Source organism: Hyperolius riggenbachi, chromosome 3, assembly GCF_040937935.1.
Source record: "Hyperolius riggenbachi isolate aHypRig1 chromosome 3, aHypRig1.pri, whole genome shotgun sequence".
Classification (NCBI taxonomy): Eukaryota; Metazoa; Chordata; class Amphibia; order Anura; family Hyperoliidae; genus Hyperolius; species Hyperolius riggenbachi.
The window spans coordinates 223676614-223700438 of NC_090648.1; the positions used below are offsets into that span (position 1 = coordinate 223676614).

The window sequence follows — 23825 nt, forward strand, 5'->3', positions numbered from 1 at the left end:
TTACGCAGCGCTGTACAATAAATAGGATTACAGACAATGATAACAGGGTTTTTGAGTAAACAAATACTAGTTGCGCTGGGTCTGTCTGGTGCCCTGTATCATTCACCCAATATTATATATATTCAAACCGTTATTCAGTAAAGCATCTGAAGATTTATTGATACAATAAATTACATTACATTACATGTGAGTCAAGCAATAATAGTATATAACTGTCTCATTCAGACTAACAATCATCCACAGACCCTCCAATGTGCATAGATTGCCAAAAAATAAGTAAATATAAAATATAAATATGTAAAAAAGGCCTTAGAGATAAGCAATTGCAAAAAATAGAAAAAAATAGAAAATATCATGCGGATACCTAAAAATAGTATATCAATAATTATAGATTGGACTCCCTCCAACGGAAAAAAATGCTTGTATGTCCCAATATAGATCACAATGAAGTCTCATAGAGGGATGACACCCCACGACTTAATATGAAATCGATCTTCCAATGTAGGTTACGCTTATAGATGCCAGGCGTCAAAGGCTCTAATCGGCAGTGTAGATTGCATATAGTTCATATAGTTCATGAGTGGACTCACCTCCTTCCTCAAAAGCCAGTAGTGTTTACAGGTTGTGATAACGGTGAATGTACTCACGTCCTGGGGTAAGAGCTGCTAAGAAATTTACAGGGGGTCCAGTTCGTGTGTCTGAGCTCCGGCCGGCAGCTCAATGACACTATTCGGCTCCGTACTGTATCCACGACCATCCGCAGCGATCGGGTGTAGTAGTTCCGGGTGGCGGCTGGTCTACTTCCGGTGACGTCACCTGCTCCTCGCACCATGCGATCAAAGTCAGTTGACTTTGATAAAGGCAGCTGAAGTCTGCCGAAACGCGTTAGTCTTATCCCTCACTCTGCACCATCCTACATTGTTTAGCGAGGACTCTTACAACAGGCACTACTAGACATAATTTGTCTATCATCCTCTGCTAACCGCAATCCAGCGGTAACCTAGCAATAGAGGACGCGAGGAGCAGGTGACGTCACCGGAAGTAGACCAGCCGCCACCCGGAACTACTACACCCGATCGCTGCGGATGGTCGTGGATACAGTACGGAGCCGAATAGTGTCATTGAGCTGCCGGCCGGAGCTCGGACACACGAACTGGACCCCCTGTAAATCTCTTAGCAGCTCTTACCCCAGGACGTGAGTACATTCACCGTTATCACAACTTGTAAACACTACTGGCTTTTGAGGAAGGAGGTGAGTCCACTCATGAACTATATGAATTATATGCAATCTACAATGCCGATTAGAGCCTTTGACGCCTGGCATCTATAAGCGTAACCTACATTGGAAGATCGATTTCATATTAAGTCGTGGGGTGTCATCCCTCTATGAGACTTCATTGTGATCTATATTGGGACATGCCAGCAATTTTTTCCGTTGGAGGGAGTCCAATCTATAATTATTGATATACTATTTTTAGGTATCCGCATGATATTTTCTTTTTTTTGCAATTGCTTATCTCTAAGGCCTTTTTTACATATTTATATTTTATATTTACTTATTTTTTGGCAATCTATGCACATTGGAGGGTCTGTGGATGATTGTTAGTCTGAATGAGACAGTTATATACTATTATTGCTTGACTCACATGTAATGTAATGTAATTTATTGTATCAATAAATCTTCAGATGCTTTACTGAATAACGGTTTGAATATATATAATATTGGGTGAATGATACAGACCCAGCGCAACTAGTATCTGTTTACTCAAATACAATTATTTTGTATGAGGAGAGTGGGTCCCCATATTTAACTAGTTAGCAGCGGGCAGAACAGTTAAACATACCTACCTAAAGCGCCCTCCACCTTTTTAGAATGATAACAGGGTTGACAGAACAATACAGGTAACAGACCATAGATACAACAATACAGGTAATAGCAATAAGATACACAACACAATGCAGATAATAGTACAATGCCAGATCATAAACTGCAATGGTAGTGGTAAAAAAATTTCCAGTTCCAAATTCTGGGTACAGTGCACACAGTCAAGTATGATACACAAGGGGAGAGGGCCCTGCCAAAGGCTTACAATCTAGAGGGAGGGGCTGGTGACACAATCTAGAGGGGGTGCATCAAGAAGTTATTGGCAGAAAGGATTAGGGTAGTGTTGAGTTGATGTAGGCCTCCTTGAAGAAGTGAGTTTTGAGTGCTTTTTTGAAGGTGTTGAAGGTGGGAGCGAGTCTGATGGGCAGTGGGAGAGAGTTCCACAGGATAGGGGCAGCTCTAGTGAAGTCCTGCAGTCTGGCATGGGAGTGCGAGATGCGTGGGGTCGTTAAGAGGAGGTCGTTGGAGGAGCGAAGTGGGCGGCCAGGTGTATATCTGCTGACCAGGTCAGAGATGTAGGTTGGGGAGGACTTGTGTATGGATTTGTATGCCAAACATAGGATCTTGAAGCTGATTCTGAAGTGAATTGGAAGCCAATGAAGGGATTTGCGTAGGGGAGTTGTGGAGACAGAGCGGTGGGAGGAGTAGATGAGTCTGGCTGCTGCGTTCATGATGGATTTTAGGGGGGCGATGCGGTTTTGAGGAAGGCCTGACAAGAGGGAGTTGCAGTAGTCCAGGCGGGAGATGATGAGGGCATGGACAAGGAGTTTGGTAGTGTCTGGGGTCAGGAAAGGCCGGATCTTGGAGATGTTGCGTAAGGGGAAATAGCAGGCTCTAGCTACGGTTTGGATGTGGGAGGTGAAGGAGAGGGCCGAGTCCAGGGTGACACCCAGGCAGCGGGCTTGTGTGGTTGGATGAATGATTGTGCCATTGACAGTGACATAGAGGTCAGTGGGGGTGAAGCAGCACAGGGCGGGAAGATCAGGAGTTCAGTCTTATCCAGGTTTAATTTTAGGAACCTGGCAGACATCCACGATGAAATAGCTGAGAGGCCAGAGGATACCTTCTCCATGGTGGTGGTGGAGAGGTCAGTGGTATGGAGGTAAATCTGGGTGTCATCTGCATATAGGTGATAGTTGAAACCCAGAGAGGAGATGAGTTTTCCGATGGAGGCGGTGTAAATGGAGAACACCAGGGGACCAAGAACAGAGCCTTTGGGGACCCCAACTGAAAGTGGGAAGGAGGTTGAGGAGGAACCATTGAAGGAGGTCTTGAAGGAGCGATTTGAGAGGTAGGAGGAAAACCATGCTAGGGCATGGTCTTGGATACCCACAGATTGCAGGGACTGGAGTAGCAGGGAGTGATCAACAGTGTCGAATGCTGATGAGAAGTCTAGGAGGAGAAGGATAGTGTATTTTCCTTTGGCCTTGGCAAGCGTGAGGTCATTGACGACCTTGGTGAGGGCAGTCTCGGTGGAGTGGCCTGGCCGAAATCCTGATTGTTGGGGGTCAAACAGGGAGTTGGAGTCAAGGTAATGGGCCATGCGTTGGTGGACTAAACGCACCAGGAGTTTAGATGTAAAAGGGAGTAAGGAGATGGGGCGGTAGCTGGATGGAAGTGAGGGGTCTAGTGAGGGTTTTTTAAGTAGGGGAAGTACAGTGGCCTGTTTGAAGTCAGAGGGGAAGGTACCCATGGAGAGGGAGAGGTTAAACAGAGGGCATGCTCCAAGATGTGGCTAACAAATATCTGAATTGGTACGCCACTGCGATATTACGATTTTCATTAGATATTAGACAATATTTCAGCAGAAATCTTGTTTAATCTAGATTGCGTCTCCAGTGCTGCTAGCTTTGTATTGCATTACTAGCATACCTAGCTACCAAGTGCCTGGTCAGTGCACAGGAGCAACAGACAGGTGGTGAATTTACCACTTCCAGCATCCTATCACTTGCATACCTACCTACCAAGCGCCTGGACAGTGCACAGGAGCAGCAGACAGGTGGTGAATTTACTACCTCCAGCATCCTATCACTTGCATACCTAGCTAGCAATCGCCCAGACAGTGCACAGGAGCAGTAGACAGGTGGCGAATTGACCACCTCCAGGAACCTATCACTTGCACACTTGCATACCGAGCTAGCAAGTGCCTGGACAGTGCACAGGAGCAGCAGACAGGCGGTGAATTTACCGCCTGCAGCATTCCATCTGAAATGAACCTTATGGTGGTCACTAATGATTTAATCTTTTTACTCCAATATTAAGATTTCTATGTACCATAATGTAAGAAACTGCCTAAAGCAGGGGTCCCCAAACTTTTTCGGTCAAGGGCCGGGTCAAAATACTTTAGACTGCTGGGGGGCCGGATGATGTAGAAAAACATTATACTGAACCTAGGTATTGCAGACAGTGCCTACTTACAAGTGCAGCCTCATGTCTCAGCATGCCAGCATGTTCAGATAGTGTGCCCCCCCCAACTCAGCAAGTGCAGTTATTATTCCACCAACACAGCGAGTGTAAATATTGTGACCCCTAGCATAGCAAGTCATATGTGAGCCATAATGTCATCCCCCCTCCCCCAAAATGACACCCTATCTCCAGTAGTTGCATGAACTGCAAATTACCCACCCCTACACATGGGCACACTCATTCATGCGGTTCCTGAATATGTTTTTGTGTGCCAGACAGTGAGGCATACCTAGGATTGGAAGGCATTGAATGACTGCTTTCTGGCTTCCATGTGGAAGGGTAGTGCCAACACTGCTATTCTATATGCAGTCACCAGTATTTAAAGATGTAGCGGGCCACATCTACAGTGGTGTGAAAAACTATTTGCCCCCTTCCTGATTTCTTATTCTTTTGCATGTTTGTCACACTTAAATGTTTCTGCTCATCAAAAACCGTTAACTATTAGTCAAAGATAACACAATTGAACACAAAATGCTGTTTTAAATGATGGTTTTTATTATTTAGTGAGAAAAAAAACTCAAAACCTACATGGCCCTGTGTGAAAAAGAAATTGCCCCCGAACCTAATAACTGGTTGGGCCACCCTTAGTAGCAATAATTGCAATCAAGCGTTTGCGATAACTTGCAACGAGTCTTTTACAGCGCTATGGAGGAATTTTGGCCCACTCATCTTTTCAGAATTGTTGAAATTCAGCTTTATTTGAGGGTTTTCTTGCATGAACCGCCTTTTTAAGGTCATGCCACAACATCTCAATAGGATTCAGGTCCGGACTTTGACTAGGCTACTCCAAAGTCTTCATTTTGTTTTTCTTCAGCCATTCAGAGGTGGATTTGCTGGTGTGTTTTGGGTCATTGTCCTGCTGCAGCACCCAAGATCGCTTCAGCTTGAGTTGACGAACAGATGGCCGGACATTCTCCTTCAGGATTTTTTGGTAGACAGTAGAATTCATGGTTCCATCTATCACAGCAAGCCTTCCAGGTCCTGAAGCAGCAAAACAACCCCAGACAATCACAACACCACCACCATATTTTACTGTTGGTATGATGTTCTTTCGCTGAAATGCTGTGTTACTTCTGCGCCAGATGTAACGGGACATGCACCTTCCAAAAAGTTCAACTTTTGTCTCGTCGGTCCACAAGGTATTTTCCCAAAAGTCTTGGCAATCATTGAGATGTTTTTTAAGCAAAATTGAGACGAGCCTTAATGTTCTTGGTTTGCGCCTTGGATATCTGCCATGCAGGCCGTTTTTGCCCAGTCTCTTTCTTATGGTGGAGTCGTGAACACTGACCTTAATTGAGGCAAATGAGGTTTGCAGTTCATTAGATGTTGTCCTGGGGTCTTTTGTGGCCTCTCGGATGAGTTTTCTCTGCGCTCTTTGGGTAATTTTGGTCGGCCGGCCACTCCTGGGAAGGTTCATCGCTGTTCCATTTTTTGCCATTTGTGGATAATGGCTCTCACTGTGATTCGCTGGAGTCCCAAAGCTTTACAAATGGCTTTATAACCTTTACCAGACTGATAGATCTCAATTACAGTACTTTTGTCCTCATTTGTTCCTGAATTTCTTTGGATCTTGGCATGATGTCTAGCTTTTGAGGTGCTTTTGGTCTACTTCTCTGTGTCAGATATCTCCTATTTAAGTGATTTCTTGATTGAAACAGGTGTGGCAGTAATCAGGCCTGGAGGTGACTACAGAAATTGAACTCGGGAGTGATAAACCACAGTTAAAGTTATTTTTTAACAAGGGGGGCAATCACTTTTTCACACAGGGCCATGTAGATTTGGAGTTTTTTTTTCTCACTAAATAATAAAAACCATAATTTAAACTGCATTTTGTGTTCAATTATGTTATCTTTGACTAATAGTTAATGGTTTTTGATGAGCAGAAATATTTAAGTGTGACAAACATGCAAAAGAATAAAAATTCAGGAAGGGGGCAAATAGTTTTTCACACCACTGTATATGTAATACAGTCTGTGTGTGAAGGGCCGGTAAAAAAGCCTCAGGGGGGCTGCATTCGGCCCACGGGCCTTAGTTTGAGAACCACTGGCCTAAAGTATCCATTCAATATATTCAATCAGTTTTACATAGATTTGGTAAGATTGGACAAAAAAGGGGCCACCATAAAAATGATCTTTGTCTGCTTTCCTTTGTTTGTGTGGATTCTCTCAAATATTATTTTCTGCCATGTCCCAAATATTGTGGTAGGTTAATTAAATCCAGTCAATTGTGCCTTTAAACTGTGACAGACATTTGATTTTACCCCTTAAAGGACAGTAATTTATGTGAACTGTGGCATTGCAGTCTTTAAAGAGCTAAGAAAAATAGTCTGTTATTATGTGAATGAGTAAAATATAATAAGACACACTCTTGCTCCCTTCTGGATACAACCTGAAAGACTTGAGAAAGCCTGAAATTGATGGGTGTAGGTTTTCATAACTGTTACATTGATAAAAATAGTTTACGCTTAGAAATATTTAGGTTTGTGTGATGTATATCTCAAAGCCCTCAAGAATGTCAAATGTTGTAATAATGGGTTTGTCATATGTGCTTTTACTTGACAGATTTGATGCTTTGGTACAGAGATTTGAAGCACCTGATTCTCGGAATCGGTGGGACAGCCCGCTCTTTACTGTACAAAAGGATGATGTGCTTCCATTGGAAGAGATCTGTAATGCAATTTTCCACAGGAAAGCCCCTCCACCCAACCAATCCACACAGACCGTAAGCAATATATCCCTTCTTTGCACATCCACACGTGGTCCTGCAAGACAGGAGAAGCAGTGCAACACTCTCGGAGATCTCTAGGCTCCATTGCAGAAATCTGCCTATCAGCAGCTGATGTATTGATCCTAGTACTGATTTTCTGCATTAGAGGATACATTCTCTTTTCAATTGCTTTGTAAAAAGCGACGGTAGTGCAGCAAGGAACTCTATTGTTCAGATGTATCAAAAGGATAAGGTAGGAAATCAGTCAAAGGGACCATCCTCAGCATTGTTACCTACTGTTGTACACTCCGTGTTTGAACTTCTCCCTGTATGATTCTATAATTTAGAGGGCACTCAGAATCTGATGCACCAAGGCCTCGTACGTTCAAAAAGCCTCAGTGGTGATATCATGCAGGAACTTCCAGATAGTAACATGATGGGAACTAGAAGAAGGTCACTGTGTCACAGCAGAGGTTCAACCTCTTGCAGCCATGCCCCCTACTCTGGTACTGATAGAGGGGGGGTATGGCTGAGGAGAGGGTGTTCAGCTTAGAGCACAAGTGGAGCAGCTTGCAAATTTGCATGCAAATACCTATTACAAAGAGCTTTGCACCATTAGGATCTGAACTATACCGGTGTAGCCACAGCTTGCCTTACTGAACTCTCGGCAGCTTTGCATGTTTTAATGTTGCTTTTTCCATATGGGTCTTGCAAGCAGCTTTAAATAATATTTGTATATGAATATATGATCTTTGTGGTACACAATTCAAGATAATTTTTTAATATTTTACATGATTGCTTATATATTGTTATAATTTGGTTCTCTTTAAACAGTATGTAGGCTAGTATTCCCTCTGCCAGGCTGATGCTGGCCTTTTAAGATGGTAGAGGGAAAATTGATCTTACCATTTATATTCTTCCCTTATATACTGTTGGATAGATGGATTATGTTCTAAATGTGTTTTTTTTTTTCCACACAGCAACCTTTGTCTTCCACAAACTTCCTACACGAGTTGGACAAGGTGACGCAGGACGTTGTGACTGTGAGTGTCACATGACTTGTATGCTTTTGCACATACTATACATTAGGAGAATGACTTTTAGTTGCATTTTGATGTCACCTTCCTTTTCCCCAATGAGATAAATCTCCCCTGAACAATTATCAGTAAAGGTAACAATATTACTTACATCGATGTTCTTTGAACAAAAAAAAACCCTCAAAAATTTAGATTGATGGCAATTTTGTTTTTTACTCATTAAATTAGTAAAACTGAAATCCTTCTACTTAAAGGGAACCTAAACTGAGAGGGATATGGATGTTTCCTTTTAATCAATACCAGTTGCCTGGCAGTCCTGATCCCTTTGGCTGAAGTAGGGCTGAATCACAGACCTGAAACAAGCATGCAGCTAATCCAGTCTGACTTCAGTCAGAGCACCTGATCTGCATGCTTGTTCAGGGGCTGTGGCTGAAGGTATTGGCAACACTGGATCAGCAGGAGAGTCCGGCAACTGGTATTATGTTAAAAGGAAAAATCCATATCCTTCTCAGTTTAGGTTCCCTTTAAAGGATACATGTAGTGAGGAGGTATATGGATAAATACAGTATATATTTTCCTGCCAAAATTATCCCCTCCAATTTTCTGACAAAATGTTTGGTAACCAGGATATTCAGAAGGCACTGAGCTTTGAAAAGGTTCGCATCAACAATACAATCCTGATTGTACAATCTTTACCATATCTGTGTAGTAGTTGGGTGAATATATTTTAATACTCTTTCTCGTTACTAATGCTGGGATTACTGTAATTGGAAACATTGGGAGACCCAAAAACCATATCCTCAATGGTGTGCCAGAACACCAATAATATACTCATATAAGTACAAGGATATATAGTAAAAAAAATATTTTTGAAGAGACAAAAGTTTCAAGATGATCTTACATTTTAATGTATCAAAAAGTTCTTCTGTAAAAACAGAGTTCACTAATCTTCAAGCGAATTCATCTTTGCAAACAACATCCCATTATCAAGTACCAAAAACATACGTTGAAATATGCAATTGTTTAAAGAGACTCTGAAGCGAGAATAAATCTCGCTTCAGAGCTCATAGTTAGCAGGGGCATGTGTGCCCCTGCTAAAACGCCGCTATCCCGCGGCTAAACGGGGTCCCTTCACCCCCAAACCCACCCCCGCAAACCTTGGTCGTAAATCTTCTTTTCCTGGAGGCAGGGCTAACGGCTGCAGCCCTGCCTCTAGTCGCGTCTATCAGACGCGCATTGCCGCCTCTCCCCCGCCCCTCTCAGTGAAGGAAGACTGAGAGGGGCGGGGGAGAGGCGGAGATACGCGTCTGACAGACGCGCGATTAGAGGCAGGGCTGCGGCGGTTAGCCCTGCCCCAATGGGGAAGCGCTCCCCCGCTGTACGGAGGGGATTTGGGGGTGAAGGGACCCCCGTTAAGCCACGGGATAAGGCGTTTTAGCAGGGGCACACATGCCCCTGCTATCTATGAGGTCTGAAGCGAGATTTATTCTCGCTTCAGACTCTCTTTAAAAAGATTTTTTAAAGGATTGCATATTCCAAAGTATGTTTTTGGTACTTGATAATGGGATGTTGTTTGCAAAGATGAATTCGCTTGAAGATTTGTGAACTCTGTTTTTACAGAAGAACTTTTTGATACATTAAAATTTAAGATCATCTTGAAACTTTTGTCTCTTCAAAAATATTTGTTTACTATATATCCTTGTACTTATATAATGCTGGGATTACACTATATGTTGTTTTTGTGTAAGAATCGTTCCGATAGATGCCTTTGATGATAAAATTCCGACATGTCCGATGTTCCGCTCGTTTCGTTTCCGCTCGATTTCTTATAGAAGTCAATGGGAAAAAAATAAGAAAACCGAGTGGAAGATAAGAGAATCGAGCAGACAATCGAATTGCTAATAGATCACGCGCCGAATCGAATGCGAAAAACGTACCGTGTAATCCCAGCATTAGATTTGATAAGATAATACAATCAAACCTCTATCATTGATGGGGACCTTAAAGCCTGCTACACACCTTCATCTTTGATTAGCCAATCACTGACCAATTTTACCACCTCCATTTAGTATGAGAGTTTATCTACACAATCTGCTTATAGTATTCAAAATCTGTTCACCCTAATACTACATGGACGTGGTAAAATTGGCTTATCATTGGCGTTTACCAGGATTATGTCATCTTGTGTTCCTCACCAAAACTTCTCCCTTATCAGAGCAACATGTAATTAAAGAGAGTCTGAAACCTAATAAAATACTTATTTTTACCTGTACTTTTGTTAAGCAATATCAGCAGTGCTGAAACGCCGCGGCAGAACGAGGGCTTTATACCCCAAAATCCCGGGGCAAAAATTCATGACTTTCCAGGTCGTGGATTTTGCTGCCCAGGGAGGCAGAGCTTTGTGCTGTAGCTCTGCCTCTACTGGAGTCAATCTCCGTGCTGATCTCCGCCTCTCCCCACCCCTCTTTGTGAAAGAAGATTGAGAGCACCGAGAGGAGATTGACTCCAGTAAAGGCAGAACTACAGCACAAAGCTCTGCCTCTTACAGGAAGCACTCCCCGAGTTTTGCCCTAGGGATTTCGGGGGTATAGAGGCATCGTTCTGCCGCGGGAATGCGGTGTTTCAGCACAGCTGATATTGCTTAACAAAAGTAGCAAGTAAAAAGTATTTTATTAGGCTTCAGACTCTCTTTAATGATATGCATTTAAAGGAGCCATCAATCAAATGATCCTATCCCCAGTACTACTTACTCGGGGCTTCCTCCAGCCCCTGGCAGCTACTATGTCCTTCGATACAGCTACGCTCTTAGCCGCTGGCCCCCGATGGTGCGCTGGAGGACCTCCAGGTCGTCCACTACTGCACTTGCGAGAGCGCGGTTTTCAATCACCTGTACGTGGTCCAGAGGGTACTGCACAGGTGCAGTAGTTCTGCCCCTGCACAGTAGGCTCTGGACCACGTGGAGGTGGTTGACAGCAGCGCAGGCACAGTAGAGGACACCTGGTGGGGGACTGGGAGCCAGCAGCGGAAAGCGGAGCTGTGGTGAGGAACATAGCAGCTGCCAGGCACTGGAGGAAGCCCTGAGTAAGTAGTACTTGGGGTAGCATCATTTGATTGAGGACTTCTTTAAGTTTAGTTAAAGTGGGATGAAACTCAAGTGTCATCTTTGATCTAAAGCATTAAAGTATAAAATAGCTATAAACATAAACTGGTATCCAAGTTAAAAAGGGTTAATACTAAAAACTGCCCAAATAGAAACAGGCCTCCCTATTGCCAGAAGACTCCTTTTTAATAACTAGAAGAGTAGATCCCCCCCCCCCCATGCAAGAATGGTGTAGAGGAGTAATACATTTCTTCTGCGGGGGTCTGCGATTTCGTGGGGGTAGGTTGGGCGTGAGGATAGGTAAGCAAATGCGTGAGAATGTTCCCCTGTGTGAATGGAAGCAGCCGTCCATGGGACAGCGCCTCCATTCATAAAGAACGTCCATGCATCACTTCCTCTATGGGTCGTAATACGACACATAAGAAAGTGAGTGGCAAGGACATCTTGTGGCCAAAAAGTAAAATTACATCTACATTTTATTTTTCAATAAAGGACCTATTAGAACTTATTTTTGCATTTTAAATTAGCCCCTGACCTCACACACTCCCCAATAGCCCTCCCCCTCCCCCCCAAAAAAATACAAATAAATACATGAATGGTTACATTAGGGACTGAACTTTAATGTATGTCAAGAGGGTATATTATTATTACTTTATAAATTATGGGCTTGTAATTAGGGATGGACACAAAACTGAAAAAATGCACTTTTATTTCCAAATAATATATTGGCGCCATACATTGTACTAGGGAAAAATTTTAAACGTTGCAATAACCAGGACAAATAGGCAAATAAAATGTGTGGGTTTTAATTATGTTAGCATGTATTATTTTAAAACTATAATGGCCGAAAACTGAGAAATAATACATTTTTTTTTCTTATTTTTCCTGTTAAAACAGTTTTAGAATAAAATAATTCTTAGCAAAAACTACACCCCAAAGAAAGCCTAATTAGTGGCAGAAAAAAACAAGATATAGATTGTTTTGTTGTGATAAGTAGTAATAAGGTTATAGGCGAATGAATGGAAGGAGCGCTTACAGGTGAAAATTGCTCTGGTTTTTTAAGGGGAAAAACTCTTGGATATGAAGTGGTTAAAAAATATGTAGCCAATTTTTTTCAAACAATAATACAAATCCTATTCTCAACATTAGGAGGACACCAATGAAGACCTATGAACTTTTGGGTTATGGGCGATCTGTCGACAGAGGCGCTTAGCCAGGCTATTGACCCAACTTTGTACCCTCCAAAAATGTTTGCCTGATGGGGCAGGATTGTGACCCGTGAAGTGCGTTGCAACTTTGGAGCTTTTAATAAAAAGTTACTTTATACTGTGAGTAACGTCCCATTGTCTGGTTTTCCTTTCTATGAGGGAGGTGAGTCTACCAACTTTCCCCTTTAAAGAGAGTCTGAAGCGAGAATAAATCTCGCTTCAGACCTCATAGATAGACACGACTGGAGGCAGGGCTGCAGCCGTTAGCCCTGCCTCCAGGAACGACCAAATTTGCAACCGAGGTTTGCGGGGGTGGGTTTGGGGGTGAAGGGACCCGTTAAGCCGCGGGATAGCGGCGTTTTAGCAGGGGCACACATGCCCCTGCTAACTATGAGCTCTGAAGCGAGATTTAGGAGTCTCTTTAAACAGCTTTTAATCGTTTTTACTCGGCGCCTCTGTGTTAATTGATAAGGGAGGGGAAATGACCATATACAGCACCACAAGCAATTGTATAAAGGTAAATCAAAATTTATTGAATATCAAAACACTATATAGTCATAAAAACAATTAAAAACAACCCCTGCTGATTGGTCATCCTCAATAATGAATAATAATCACCAATATAGGGTAATAATAGAAGTGAAATATAGGTTTATATAATCATATAATCATATGAGGTGCTCAATGTTTGAGCAACCACAATGATAGAACCCGGGTTCAAATAGACTCAATAAACATAAGTGCAATGTGCAAAAACAGTGATTATGGCACAGGTTATACCATGCAAACAACCATAAATATTAACAGTAATAAATAAAGTGCATAGTGTATGGAGGAAACATGTGAGATGCAAAAAGTGCTGAGTATGATGCTGGAACTGCGAGAGCATGTGCAGGGAGGAGAGCGCTTACGTGACCCAGGAGGATGAATGAGAGGAGACCAGCAAGGAGGGATGCCCCCGGCAGACGACTCAACCGGTATCGCGGCAGTCACGCCGCTTTATCAAGAGAGGGGGATCCGCCGGATCCCCCTCTCTTGATAAAGCGGTGTGACTGCCGCGATACCGGTTGAGTCGTCTGCCGGGGGCATCCCTCCTTGCTGGTCTCCTCTCATTCATCCTCCTGGGTCACGTAAGCGCTCTCCTCCCTGCACATGCTCTCGCAGTTCCAGCATCATACTCAGCACTTTTTGCATCTCACATGTTTCCTCCATACACTATGCACTTTATTTATTACTGTTAATATTTATGGTTGTTTGCATGGTATAACCTGTGCCATAATCACTGTTTTTGCACATTGCACTTATGTTTATTGAGTCTATTTGAACCCGGGTTCTATCATTGTGGTTGCTCAAACATTGAGCACCTCATATGATTATATGATTATATAAACTTATATTTCACTTCTATTATTACCCTATATTGGTGATTATTATTCATTATTGAGGATGACCAATCAGCAGGGGTTGTTTTTAATTGTTTTTATGACTATATAGTGTTTTGATTGATTTACCTTTATACAATTGCTTGTGGTGCTGTATATGGTCATTTCCCCTCCCTTATCTATTGAGCAGTTTCTTGTGACCTAGCACACATTGTTTACACGGTTGTGCGAAAACACTCCTGTTGTTGCCTCTGTGTTAATGCTTTACAAATTGACCCAGTTTGCCCGTGTTTCAGTGGTTTATGCTCTAGAAAAGGCTTGGTGGATGAGAATGGAGCAAACCTCTGGAGGAGGCAAGTATCTGACTTTCCTTTCCCTAAACCTCACTGGCTTTACGTACAGTTATATTGTCTGTGTAAGAAAATAAATGTATTTGTTTTTACAGGCTGTATTGCAAGCTCAGAAGACAAGCGTTCCTGGAGACATCGTTGCAGTGCCAGGGGCCAGTGAAAAAATATCCTTTGACATAGCAGTGAATGCATATTCATGAACATCTCTGCTCCAGAATGGAGCCACTGATAATCTGATTCCTCTACAGCCTGTGTAAAAAACACAGAATGTAATCATTTAAAAATAAATGTAAACCCTGAATTAGAAATAGCACAACTTAAAGTTGAAATGTAAGCCCCGTACACATGCAAGATGTAACTGCCGCCGCGGCCTATGACGGCCGCCTCTGCCTAGAATCCAGCATTTGTAAAGCGGGCCCTGAAGTCGCTCAAGTGATGTCCAAGAGCAATGTCCTCACCGGTTACCTTGGTGCCGCTCCATTGGCCCTCTGTCCAAGTTGTTTCTGCGGCTGTTGTTTGTATCCTAATGTCTGTTGGATGAAATAGAGGTATTGGCTTCCTGCACCTATCCAAGCTCTGCAGACCGTTTTGTACATCGGCAAAGTGACGTTAATAACTCAACATGAACACTGACTGTCAACCCATTAGTGCAAATCTGCATGATGTATGTGAACTAAGGCTTCGGTGGATTAGTCTCCAACACCTTTAGGCTACTTTCACACTTACTGCATCACGTTAGGGCAGACTCCCCCGCTGCTCTCCTGTCACAGTGGCCATTAGTCTCAATGAGACATGACACACTATGTGCAGTGCATCACCGTGCAGCAGAGGTGATGCAGACTCTGCAGTGCAATTGCTGAGTGGGACAAGTAGTACCACGTGGCAGGCATTTGCACTGGAGTCTATGGCACTGCAACAATCTTTTAGTATTGTTGCGGTGGGGCTCGCATGCACCGATTGGCCGAAAAACAGTGACGCACTTCTTGTCCAGCAGGAAGCCTGTCACTTTGTGAGGTGGAGCTATGAATATTACTCTGCCAGCGCACTCTGCCACAGGGCAATGTGCACGGGGTAATGGTACCATAGAGCAACATGCACAGGATAATGATTGTCCTGCCCTGGGCTCTCCTGATGCAGGACAATTGCACCGCACCATTTGTGAAACTAGCCTCGAAATCCACATATCCAAAAGTTTTTATCCAACCAATGTTTGTTACCAAGTCAGTACAAAAATCACCCGACTCCTCAGTTTTAGAAACCACTGATTCCAACTCCAGGTACCCAAAATTGCTCTGACTCCTCTACTCCGACTTAGTCTAATACTTGCCAAAGCTCTTGAGTTGGTATAAAAATCATCCGACTCCAGGTACCTGAAATTGTTCCGACTCCTAGAGCTCTGACCAAGCAAATAACAACCTTCAATTCAGGCAACTACTCTATTCAATACTTGTTAAACCTAATGAAATTGTAATCTCATTCAGGCAGGTCTTATGCCATCCATTTAACAAAGGTGCTGCAGTAATTTGGACACTGGGGATAGCTGTTGATAGACTATCAGTAAAATTACTGATATTGTACTAATGGGCAATGGGTAATACGATCGTACAGTGTTTCTCAAACCTGTCCTCATGACTACCCAATGGTGTATGGTTTGCAGGCAACCTCGCCTATGCACAGGTGGGGTAATTAGTTTCCCAGCTACATGGAATCCACCCAGCTGAGACACTAATTACCCCACCTGCACATAGGTGAGGTCGCCAACAAAACGTGTACCGTTGGGGAGTCACGAGGATAGGTTTGAGAAACACTGCGATAGTAGAACATCTGTAATTTCTATTAATATTTTACTATTGACAAACCGACCCTATTCTTACACTAAATTTCCCTCTATCGCTGGCTAACCCTTACCGGACCTGCCTGCCACAGTATTCACCGTACTTGCGTTGCCTTTGCTGCTAGAACCCCCTTCAGCAATATCTGTGCTGCCTAAAAACTAGCATCATCGGCGCTACCAGTCCTTAAATTGTATCCTGGGTGCTGCTATAAAAGCAATTGACATTGCAGTCTATGTGGCGTCCATTTAAAGGACCTCTGTCGCGAAAATCGTAAAATTTAAAATATATGTAAACCTACACAATTAAGAAGAACGTTTCTTCCTGAGTAAAATGAGTCATAAATGACTTTTCTCCTATGTTGCTGCCACTTACAGTATCTAGTAGAAATCTGACATTACCGAAGTGTTAAGAATATCCAGTTGTTGGCAAGGTTTCTATCACCATTTACAATAGACCTTCTGTTATGTGAGTGTTTATGTCCATGATGTACTAAAAAAGAACAACAAAAGTTTTTGAGGTCTAGTTGTGTATTTTATTGCTATTTGATTTGTTTTCCTTAATAAGCATACATGCAGTTACCCCGGATCTTGACTATGTCGGAGCTGAGGAGGCTTCGCCAACAGTTTATTAGTTATACCAAGCTGCATCCCAATGAAAACATTTCACAGCTTGCAAATATGTTTGTGCAATATCTAAACCAAAGCATTTGCTGATAGCACAGTCACCAGGAGATGGGTTTACTGAGGAGATACAGTTGTCTGCTACAGCTTTCCATTCCCCTGCAGATCGAAAGAGGACAGACTCCCTGGAAAGACTGTTTCTTTATTTTTATGCTTTTAATGAAGCAAAGTGTTCTGAAATAAAATATTTAATTTCTCAATATGTTGAATTTGCTCACTGATCAGGATAGCACTAAGGAAACCCTGCACAAGGGGATTTGTGCTGCAGGGCAGGTGCTGACCGGTTTTTGCGCATGGACAGCATGGCTGCACTAGTACACTGACGAGAGCACAGCCACAGTATCATATCTGATTAGACCATGTTGGATATCCTTAGAGGGTCCCAGCGCTAGGCTCGAGGAACATGGTGGAAGCCTCTGGTCTATACAGATTCCAGACGCTTCCCTCTACTACGTTAAAGGAGAGCTGAAGTGGGAGGGAAAATTCTACTACCTACCTACCCCTGGTAAGTAGAATTACTTAGTTCTACCTGGGGCTTTTTCCAGCCCTCCGCAGTATTTAAGGTCCATCAGAGTCCTATGGGTCCCCTCTGTTGTGCTGCTGTCACCCTAACTAAAATCCGCAACTGGCCGACTCGCACAGTTACAGTTCTTTACAACTGCACATGTGCAGAAATCTCCCGGCAGTGAAAACTGCAACTGCGCCATAGGTCGTGGACTTTAGTTGGGGTGACAGCAGAACAAAGGAATAGAATCCAGAGGACTCTGAGGGACATCAGATACTATGGAGGGCTGGAAGAAGCCCAAGATATGTACAACTGAACTTTATTCCCCCGATTCAGGTTTCCTTTAAAGGGATCTTTGCAGCAAATACCAAACAAAGTTTAAAATCGGTGGCAGACACAATGCTTCACCCAGAGTATCTTAATGGCAATCTGGAGCAGTGCCCTGTATTATTTTACCTTTATTTTCCTGCAGTTTCTCCTGATTTCAAATACCTGTAGGAGCTGCCATGTTAACACGCCTCCCTCCTCACTGCCCTTAGCCAGCATCAGGGTGTGAAGTTGAGCATGTGTGACTTCTCTGTTTGAAGCACAGTGCCCTGTCATCCTACTGATGAGAATTTTTTTTTGCTCTCTACTACTGTGTAATAAATATTAATTACAGCTGCAATTAACTGCACCCTGAGTATAGCAAAGCTGCGTCTCTGTCCTCCACGGCTCCAGGCTTGGCTCTGCTGCCCGCCCACTGCACCTATAGCGCCCACCTATGCTGTCACCCTGGAGCACCCATAACATATCAGGGAACTATGGGTGTTCCAGGGTGACCGCTCAGATGGGCGCTTTTAGGTGCAGTGGGCGGGGAGGAGGGCAGAGCCGGGAGCCGCAGAGTACAGAGACGCAGGTTTGCTATACTTAGTATAGCAGAGCTAAAGCACCTTTCAATTTGGATCCAAGGCTCCACATTGGTCTGTTAATAGACCAATGGGGAGCCTTGGAGTGAAATTCAAAGATGCTTTGGCTCTACCTATACTAAGTATAGCTAGAGCTGCGCGGGGACCAGTGGTGTGTGGCAGTGGTTGCGCAGGTCATCGGAGATCTTCAATCAAGGTAGCAAGATAGAGGTTATTGGCGTAGGACATTAATTTACTAAGGATATTGGGGTGGGAACATTTTTTTGAAGGTACAGGAAAGTATTTCTGGCTAATTTAGACCAGTTGTCTGTCCTGCTAATCCTCTGCCTCTAATACCTTTAGCCATAGACCCTGTACACGCATGCAGCAGATCAGGTGTTTCTGACATTATTGTCAGATCTGACATGATTAGCTGCATGCTTGTTTCTGGTGTGGTTCAGACACTACTTGTATTGTTTAAAAGGAAATAAATATGGCAGCTTCTGCACGTGCCAGCGCATCCACATCATGTGGCGTGTACTGCGCCTGCTCACAACTACTGTACAGGGGGAGTATGCACCAGATGACGTGGATGTGCGGGCTTACTACGCCTGCGCAGTAGTTCTGCGCAGGCACAGTACTCGCTGGATGACGTGGACGCGCTGGCACGAGTGCCCGCGCAGGTGCAGAAGATGGTCGCCATCGTTGCGGGCGGCCAGCAGGGGCACAGAGGACCACCGGAGCTGCGGTGAGGGACTGAGACTGCTGCTTGGGGCTGGAAGAAGCCCCAGGTGAGTAAAAATAGATTTTGTTATTCGCATTGGAAGACCATTAAAGGAAACCTAAAGTGTAAGGGACTATTTCCACTGAGCCTGAATCTGGGCCAAATCTGCAGCGTTTCCCTAACTTGTGAGCTGCACAGGGAACCGCCTGTCTTTCTAGCGGCTTGCCTTCCAGATCACACTTCGGTGCGAATCTGGATGGCATGCTGCCGAACCACTATAGCTGTGCCTAGCGCAGCTTTAGGGATTTGGGCTGAGGCTAGGCAGCATAACGGAAGCCACGGCTTGCAGTGCAAAGAAGTCCTCACTTAGGTTTCCAGTTTAACTTACCAAGGGCCTAGGCCTTGTTCACATTGCGTTCGGCTCGTGTGTCCGGCGCGGTGGGCTTTTTTTTTTCCGCGTGTTTTTTTTTAAGCGGTTTCCGGCATTTTCTGCAAGTTCGCTAGTTTTTGAAGGCGCTTTTGCGGTTTGGTTGTCCAAACCTGCACCTCTACAATTCGGAGTGCCACAAGGATCAATCCTATCCCCTCTGCTGTTTGCAATCTACATGTTGCCACTCGGTACACTTATCCAACGACATGGCCTGACGTACCACTGCTACGCCGATGACACACAGCTATACCTGTTCTTCAAACCTGGTGGAACAGACCCTACCCCAAAAATAAACTCTTGCTTAGCTGAGCTTCAGGCATGGATGAATGATAACTGGTTGAAACTGAATGCTGACAAAACTGAGGTCCTGTTTGTCCAAAGCCAGTGCTCGCCATCAAAACAGCTCTATCCTAAAGCAACACCAATCAGGATTGGGAATTCAGACATAAACAGCTCCAACCTTGTGCGCAGCCTTGGCGTACTAATCGATGGGGAATTGAGTTTCAGAAACCAAATTTCATCTGTAGTTAAATTTTCCTTCTTTCATCTGAAGAACATTGCAAAGATTAAACATCTGATTCCCCCAGAGGATCTTCAAACCCTAGTCCACGCCTTCATCACATCACGGCTGGACTACTGCAATGCCCTTTATGCTGGCCTCCCCAAAAAAGACCTGCGTCGCCTGCAATTAGTGCAGAATGCTGCTGCCAGATTGCTAACAAACCAGCCTCGCCACTGTCACATTACACCGATCCTTCGCTCACTGCACTGGCTACCAGTAGAATGGAGAATACTCTTCAAGATTGGACTGCTGACATTCAAATCCCTGCACAATCTGGGCCCTGGATACATGAAGGACTTGCTGAAGCTGCACCACACCTCTCACAACCTCAGATCAGCAAGTTCTATAAACTTGGTCACTCCCAGAGTGCACCTCAAAAAATCTGGAGACAGAGCCTTCTGTCATGCTGCCCCTACTCTTTGGAACTCCCTACCACATCCAGTAAAGACAGCACCATCCCTGGAGCTATTCAAATCCAGACTGAAAAGCCACCTGTTTAGCCTGGCATTTCCAGATTTATAAAATTCTTCCTCTGTACCACGATGGTCGGAGCCATGCTTATGCGCTTTGAGTCCCACGGGAGAAAAGCGCTTTACAAATGTTATTTGTTGTTGTTGTTGTTGTTTTGCAGAGACTTTTGACCAGGAAAAAAATTCAGAAAAAATAAATACAATGTATTTTTTTAAAAAAACAGCTCACACAATCGCTTGCCAAAGCGATTTTGTGAGCGTTTTTCCTATACCTTCCATTGAGGCAAATCTCCTCAAAAATGGCCCAAGCACCGCTTTTCAAAGCGGATCGCAAACAAACTACTCTGATATGAACTCTCTCATAGAGAATCATTGCACAAGCGCTTTCAGGGCGATTTTGAAAATCGCCTGCGCTTAAAATTTAACAAAACCGCCTATAATGTAAACAAGGCCTACTGCTTTTTTTTTTTTTAATTAGCCAATAAATGGTATATCCTGGTCAAAACTTCCTGTGTACAAGCTTTTGTCTGCAGCAATACTTAGCTACTAAGATAAGGAATTACACACACAGGCCCATATGCAATTAACGTTCTCTACTAGGAGATAATTTCCACTTTCTATGTAAAATAACTTTTATGCATTTTATAATTGCAAAAAAGTACCTAAAAGTTGGTGAAAAAGTGCTTTCAAAATTATTTTGAGTATTTTCTTGTTTGCTGGTGGTTCAAGTCATTTTATGAGAAGGTGTAAAAATATCACCGAGAATTGCATATGGGCCACAGTTTGTCTCTCCTTCCTGCCTTTTCCCCCTCCCCTTGCTGTCAGAGGGCTGGTGCACACCAAGACTGGTTCTGAGCGGTTTTTAAAACGCTTTCTGGGGGAAAACCGTTTGGCTAATGTATTGGAATGGAATGGTGCACACCAGAGCGGCTCGTTTTTACCCCAAACGCAAATTCGGGTCCGGCAGCATTTTTGAGATTTCTGAGGCGTTTCTGCCTCAATGTAAAGTATAGGAAAGTGGAGATCCGCTCTGAAAAACGCTAGATCAGAGCGGTTTTCCAGGCGTTTTTTTATGGTTCTTCCATAATAGCGCCATCATTTGGACAATCTGCTCTGGAAGAAGCCCCAGGTGAGTGAAACTTTTATTTTTTAATTTGCCAGATGTATACCTCTTTCACAGTAGGACGTTGCGTTTTTGATGCGACGTCAAGGTCGCAACGCAAATTACATCGCAATGCCCCGTTATCGTCGCATACTGTAGAGCATACAGGCAATGAAAAGTATGCTTCCAAGTCATTACTGAGCATGTGCAAACAGTCTAACGCAGCTAATAACGTGTATAACGCACAGCATGCAGCACTTTCTAATAACGCTACATGTTACACACAAACGCAACGTGTGCACTGTGAATATCGTACAGACTTAGTATTGCTGTGTGTTAGTCTGCGTTGAAACATTTTCTAACATGTGACTTTAACGTCGCACTGTGAAAGAGGCCTCAAAGCGATTCCGAGCTGAAGCTCTGGATCAAAATCAGATACTCACTTTAAAGAGAGCCCGAGGTCAGCTCAAAAAAAAAAAATAGGCTACCTGATGAGAGCTGATCAGGTAGCCGCAAAAACCACCACTCCCGTGGGCTGCCATAGCCCACTTTCACTTACGTGACCCCTGGGTTATGACGCTGCACTGAGAGACTGTGTTGTCTCTCATAGCATGTGGGGGAGCGGCAGGAGGTGCTGCAAGGGATCCTGTAAGAACGCCAGGGCGGGGCCGAGGCATAGGCTGGAGAGGCTCCAGCTTCAGGGCGCAGTGTAGGAGGGGGCGAAGAATTCATTCAGCTGTCATTCCTAATTGTGTTTGAAGCATAAAGAAATAAGAAAAGGGGATACATGACATGGCAAGCCATATAACTAGATATTAACCCATTCGCGTTCCGTCGTTTTCACTTGAGAAATGTTCACCTCCCATTCATTAGCCTATAACTTTATCACTACTTATCACAATGAACTGATCTATATCTTGTTTTTTCCGCCACCAATTAGGCTTTCTTTGGGGGGTACATTTTGCTAAGAGCCACTTTACTGTAAATGCATTTTAACAGGAAGAATAAGAAAAAAACGGAAAAAATCATTATTTCTCAGTTTTCAGCCATTATGGTTTTAAAATAATACATGCCTCCATAATTAAAACTCACGTATTGTATTTGCCCATATGTCCCGGTTATTACACCGTTAAAATTATGTCCCTATCACAATGTATGGCGACAATATTTTATTTGGAAATAAAGGTGCATTTTTTCCGTTTTGCATCTATCACTATTTGCAAGTTTAAAATAAAAAAAATATAGAAATATTTCATCTTTACATTGATATTTAAAAAGTTTAGACCCTTAGGTAAATATTTACATGTTGTTTTTTTTTTATTGTAATGGTTTTTTTTTTTTTTATATTAAACATTTTATTTGGTTATTTTTGGGAGGGTGGGATGTAAAGTAGTTTTATAATGTAATTGTGTGTTATTTTTCATTTTTTTAAATTTTAGTTGTAGTTTTACTTTTTGGCAACATGATGGCGGCCATGAGTTTGTTTACATGACGTCACACTAAGCGTAACACACGCTTAGAGTGACTCATCGGGGGGGGGAACGGCCAGAAAAAGCACAGCTTCCAAGAGAAGCTGTCGCTTTTTCAGCGGGGGAGAGGAATCGGTGATCGGGCACCATAGCCCGATACATTGATTCCGTGGCTACCGAATCCGCGGCCGGGAGTGCGCGTGCACGCGCGCGATCGGCCGCGGGAGCGTGCGGTAGCGCGCATGGTTCCTGGACGTAGAAACTACGTCTAGGAACCAAAATAGGTTAAGGTGTTGGGGAGGTTGTGGGCCCTGTGGCGCCTCTTAGTCTAATAGCAATCAGTGTGTGATGGCTGGGGTGGCAGGGATGGAGTGGCGCACTTTGGTGTCTCAGCCTTGGGTGCTGGAGGACCTTGTCCCGGCTCTGAAGAACGCCCCTGGTGGGCGTTTTAAACAGGGAATTCCTCTCCCCTCTGTTTATCTCTGAGTTAGTGTCAAATCTTGTTGCTAAACTCGGTGGGCTATAGCGTGGTGGTGGGGGGAAGAGAGCAGCGGTTGGGGACACAGAGTCATGTCATTAAGCAGAGAACATGGCTCTGTGTCCCTTCTGCCCCCCCCCCCCCCCCCCCCCCAAGATTGACCTCGGGTTCTCTTTAAGAGAGGGAAACCTCAGGGTCCTATTGAGGCTTTCCTCTGTACTCTGCTGTCCCGTCGCTGTGTGCGGCTTCCCTCCGGCTCCTCGTCTTGCAGTGTGGCCATGCATATACAGTAGGATGAGGCCCTTGGCTCTGGTTTACTGGGCAGGCTTGCGCTTCCCTCTCTTTAGGCAAGTATCTAATTTTGTACCCGAGCTTTGGCTCGGTTACACTTTAAAGGATACCTGAGATGGGACTACAGGTCGTATTTATACTTACCTGGGGTTTCCTCCAGCCCCATGAGGTGCGTGAGCTCCCTTGCCATCATTTTCGAATCTCCCCGGTAATCCGGCTGGCCGCGCTCTAGTGTGCATGTGTGGCTTGGCCACATGT

At 43.9% G+C, this 23825-nt stretch overlaps 1 protein-coding gene and 1 long non-coding RNA gene across 3 annotated transcripts in view; one reads left to right on the forward strand and one right to left on the reverse strand.

Moving 5' to 3' along the window:
• LOC137563417 (protein KTI12 homolog) overlaps positions 1-16849 on the forward strand; it is a 56757-nt gene extending 39908 nt beyond the window's left edge. For both annotated transcript variants that reach the window (XM_068275836.1, XM_068275837.1), the window contains exons 7-10: positions 6913-7072; positions 8038-8100; positions 14230-14298; positions 16539-16849. In XM_068275836.1, coding sequence (XP_068131937.1) covers positions 6913-7072; positions 8038-8100; positions 14230-14298; positions 16539-16682 — 436 coding nt within the window. In that variant the 3' untranslated portion in view covers positions 16683-16849. The remainder of the gene's footprint in view (positions 1-6912; positions 7073-8037; positions 8101-14229; positions 14299-16538) is intronic.
• Positions 1-23825, reverse strand: part of LOC137563418 (uncharacterized) — a 35266-nt gene that overhangs the window by 6371 nt on the left and 5070 nt on the right. The window lies entirely within an intron of this gene.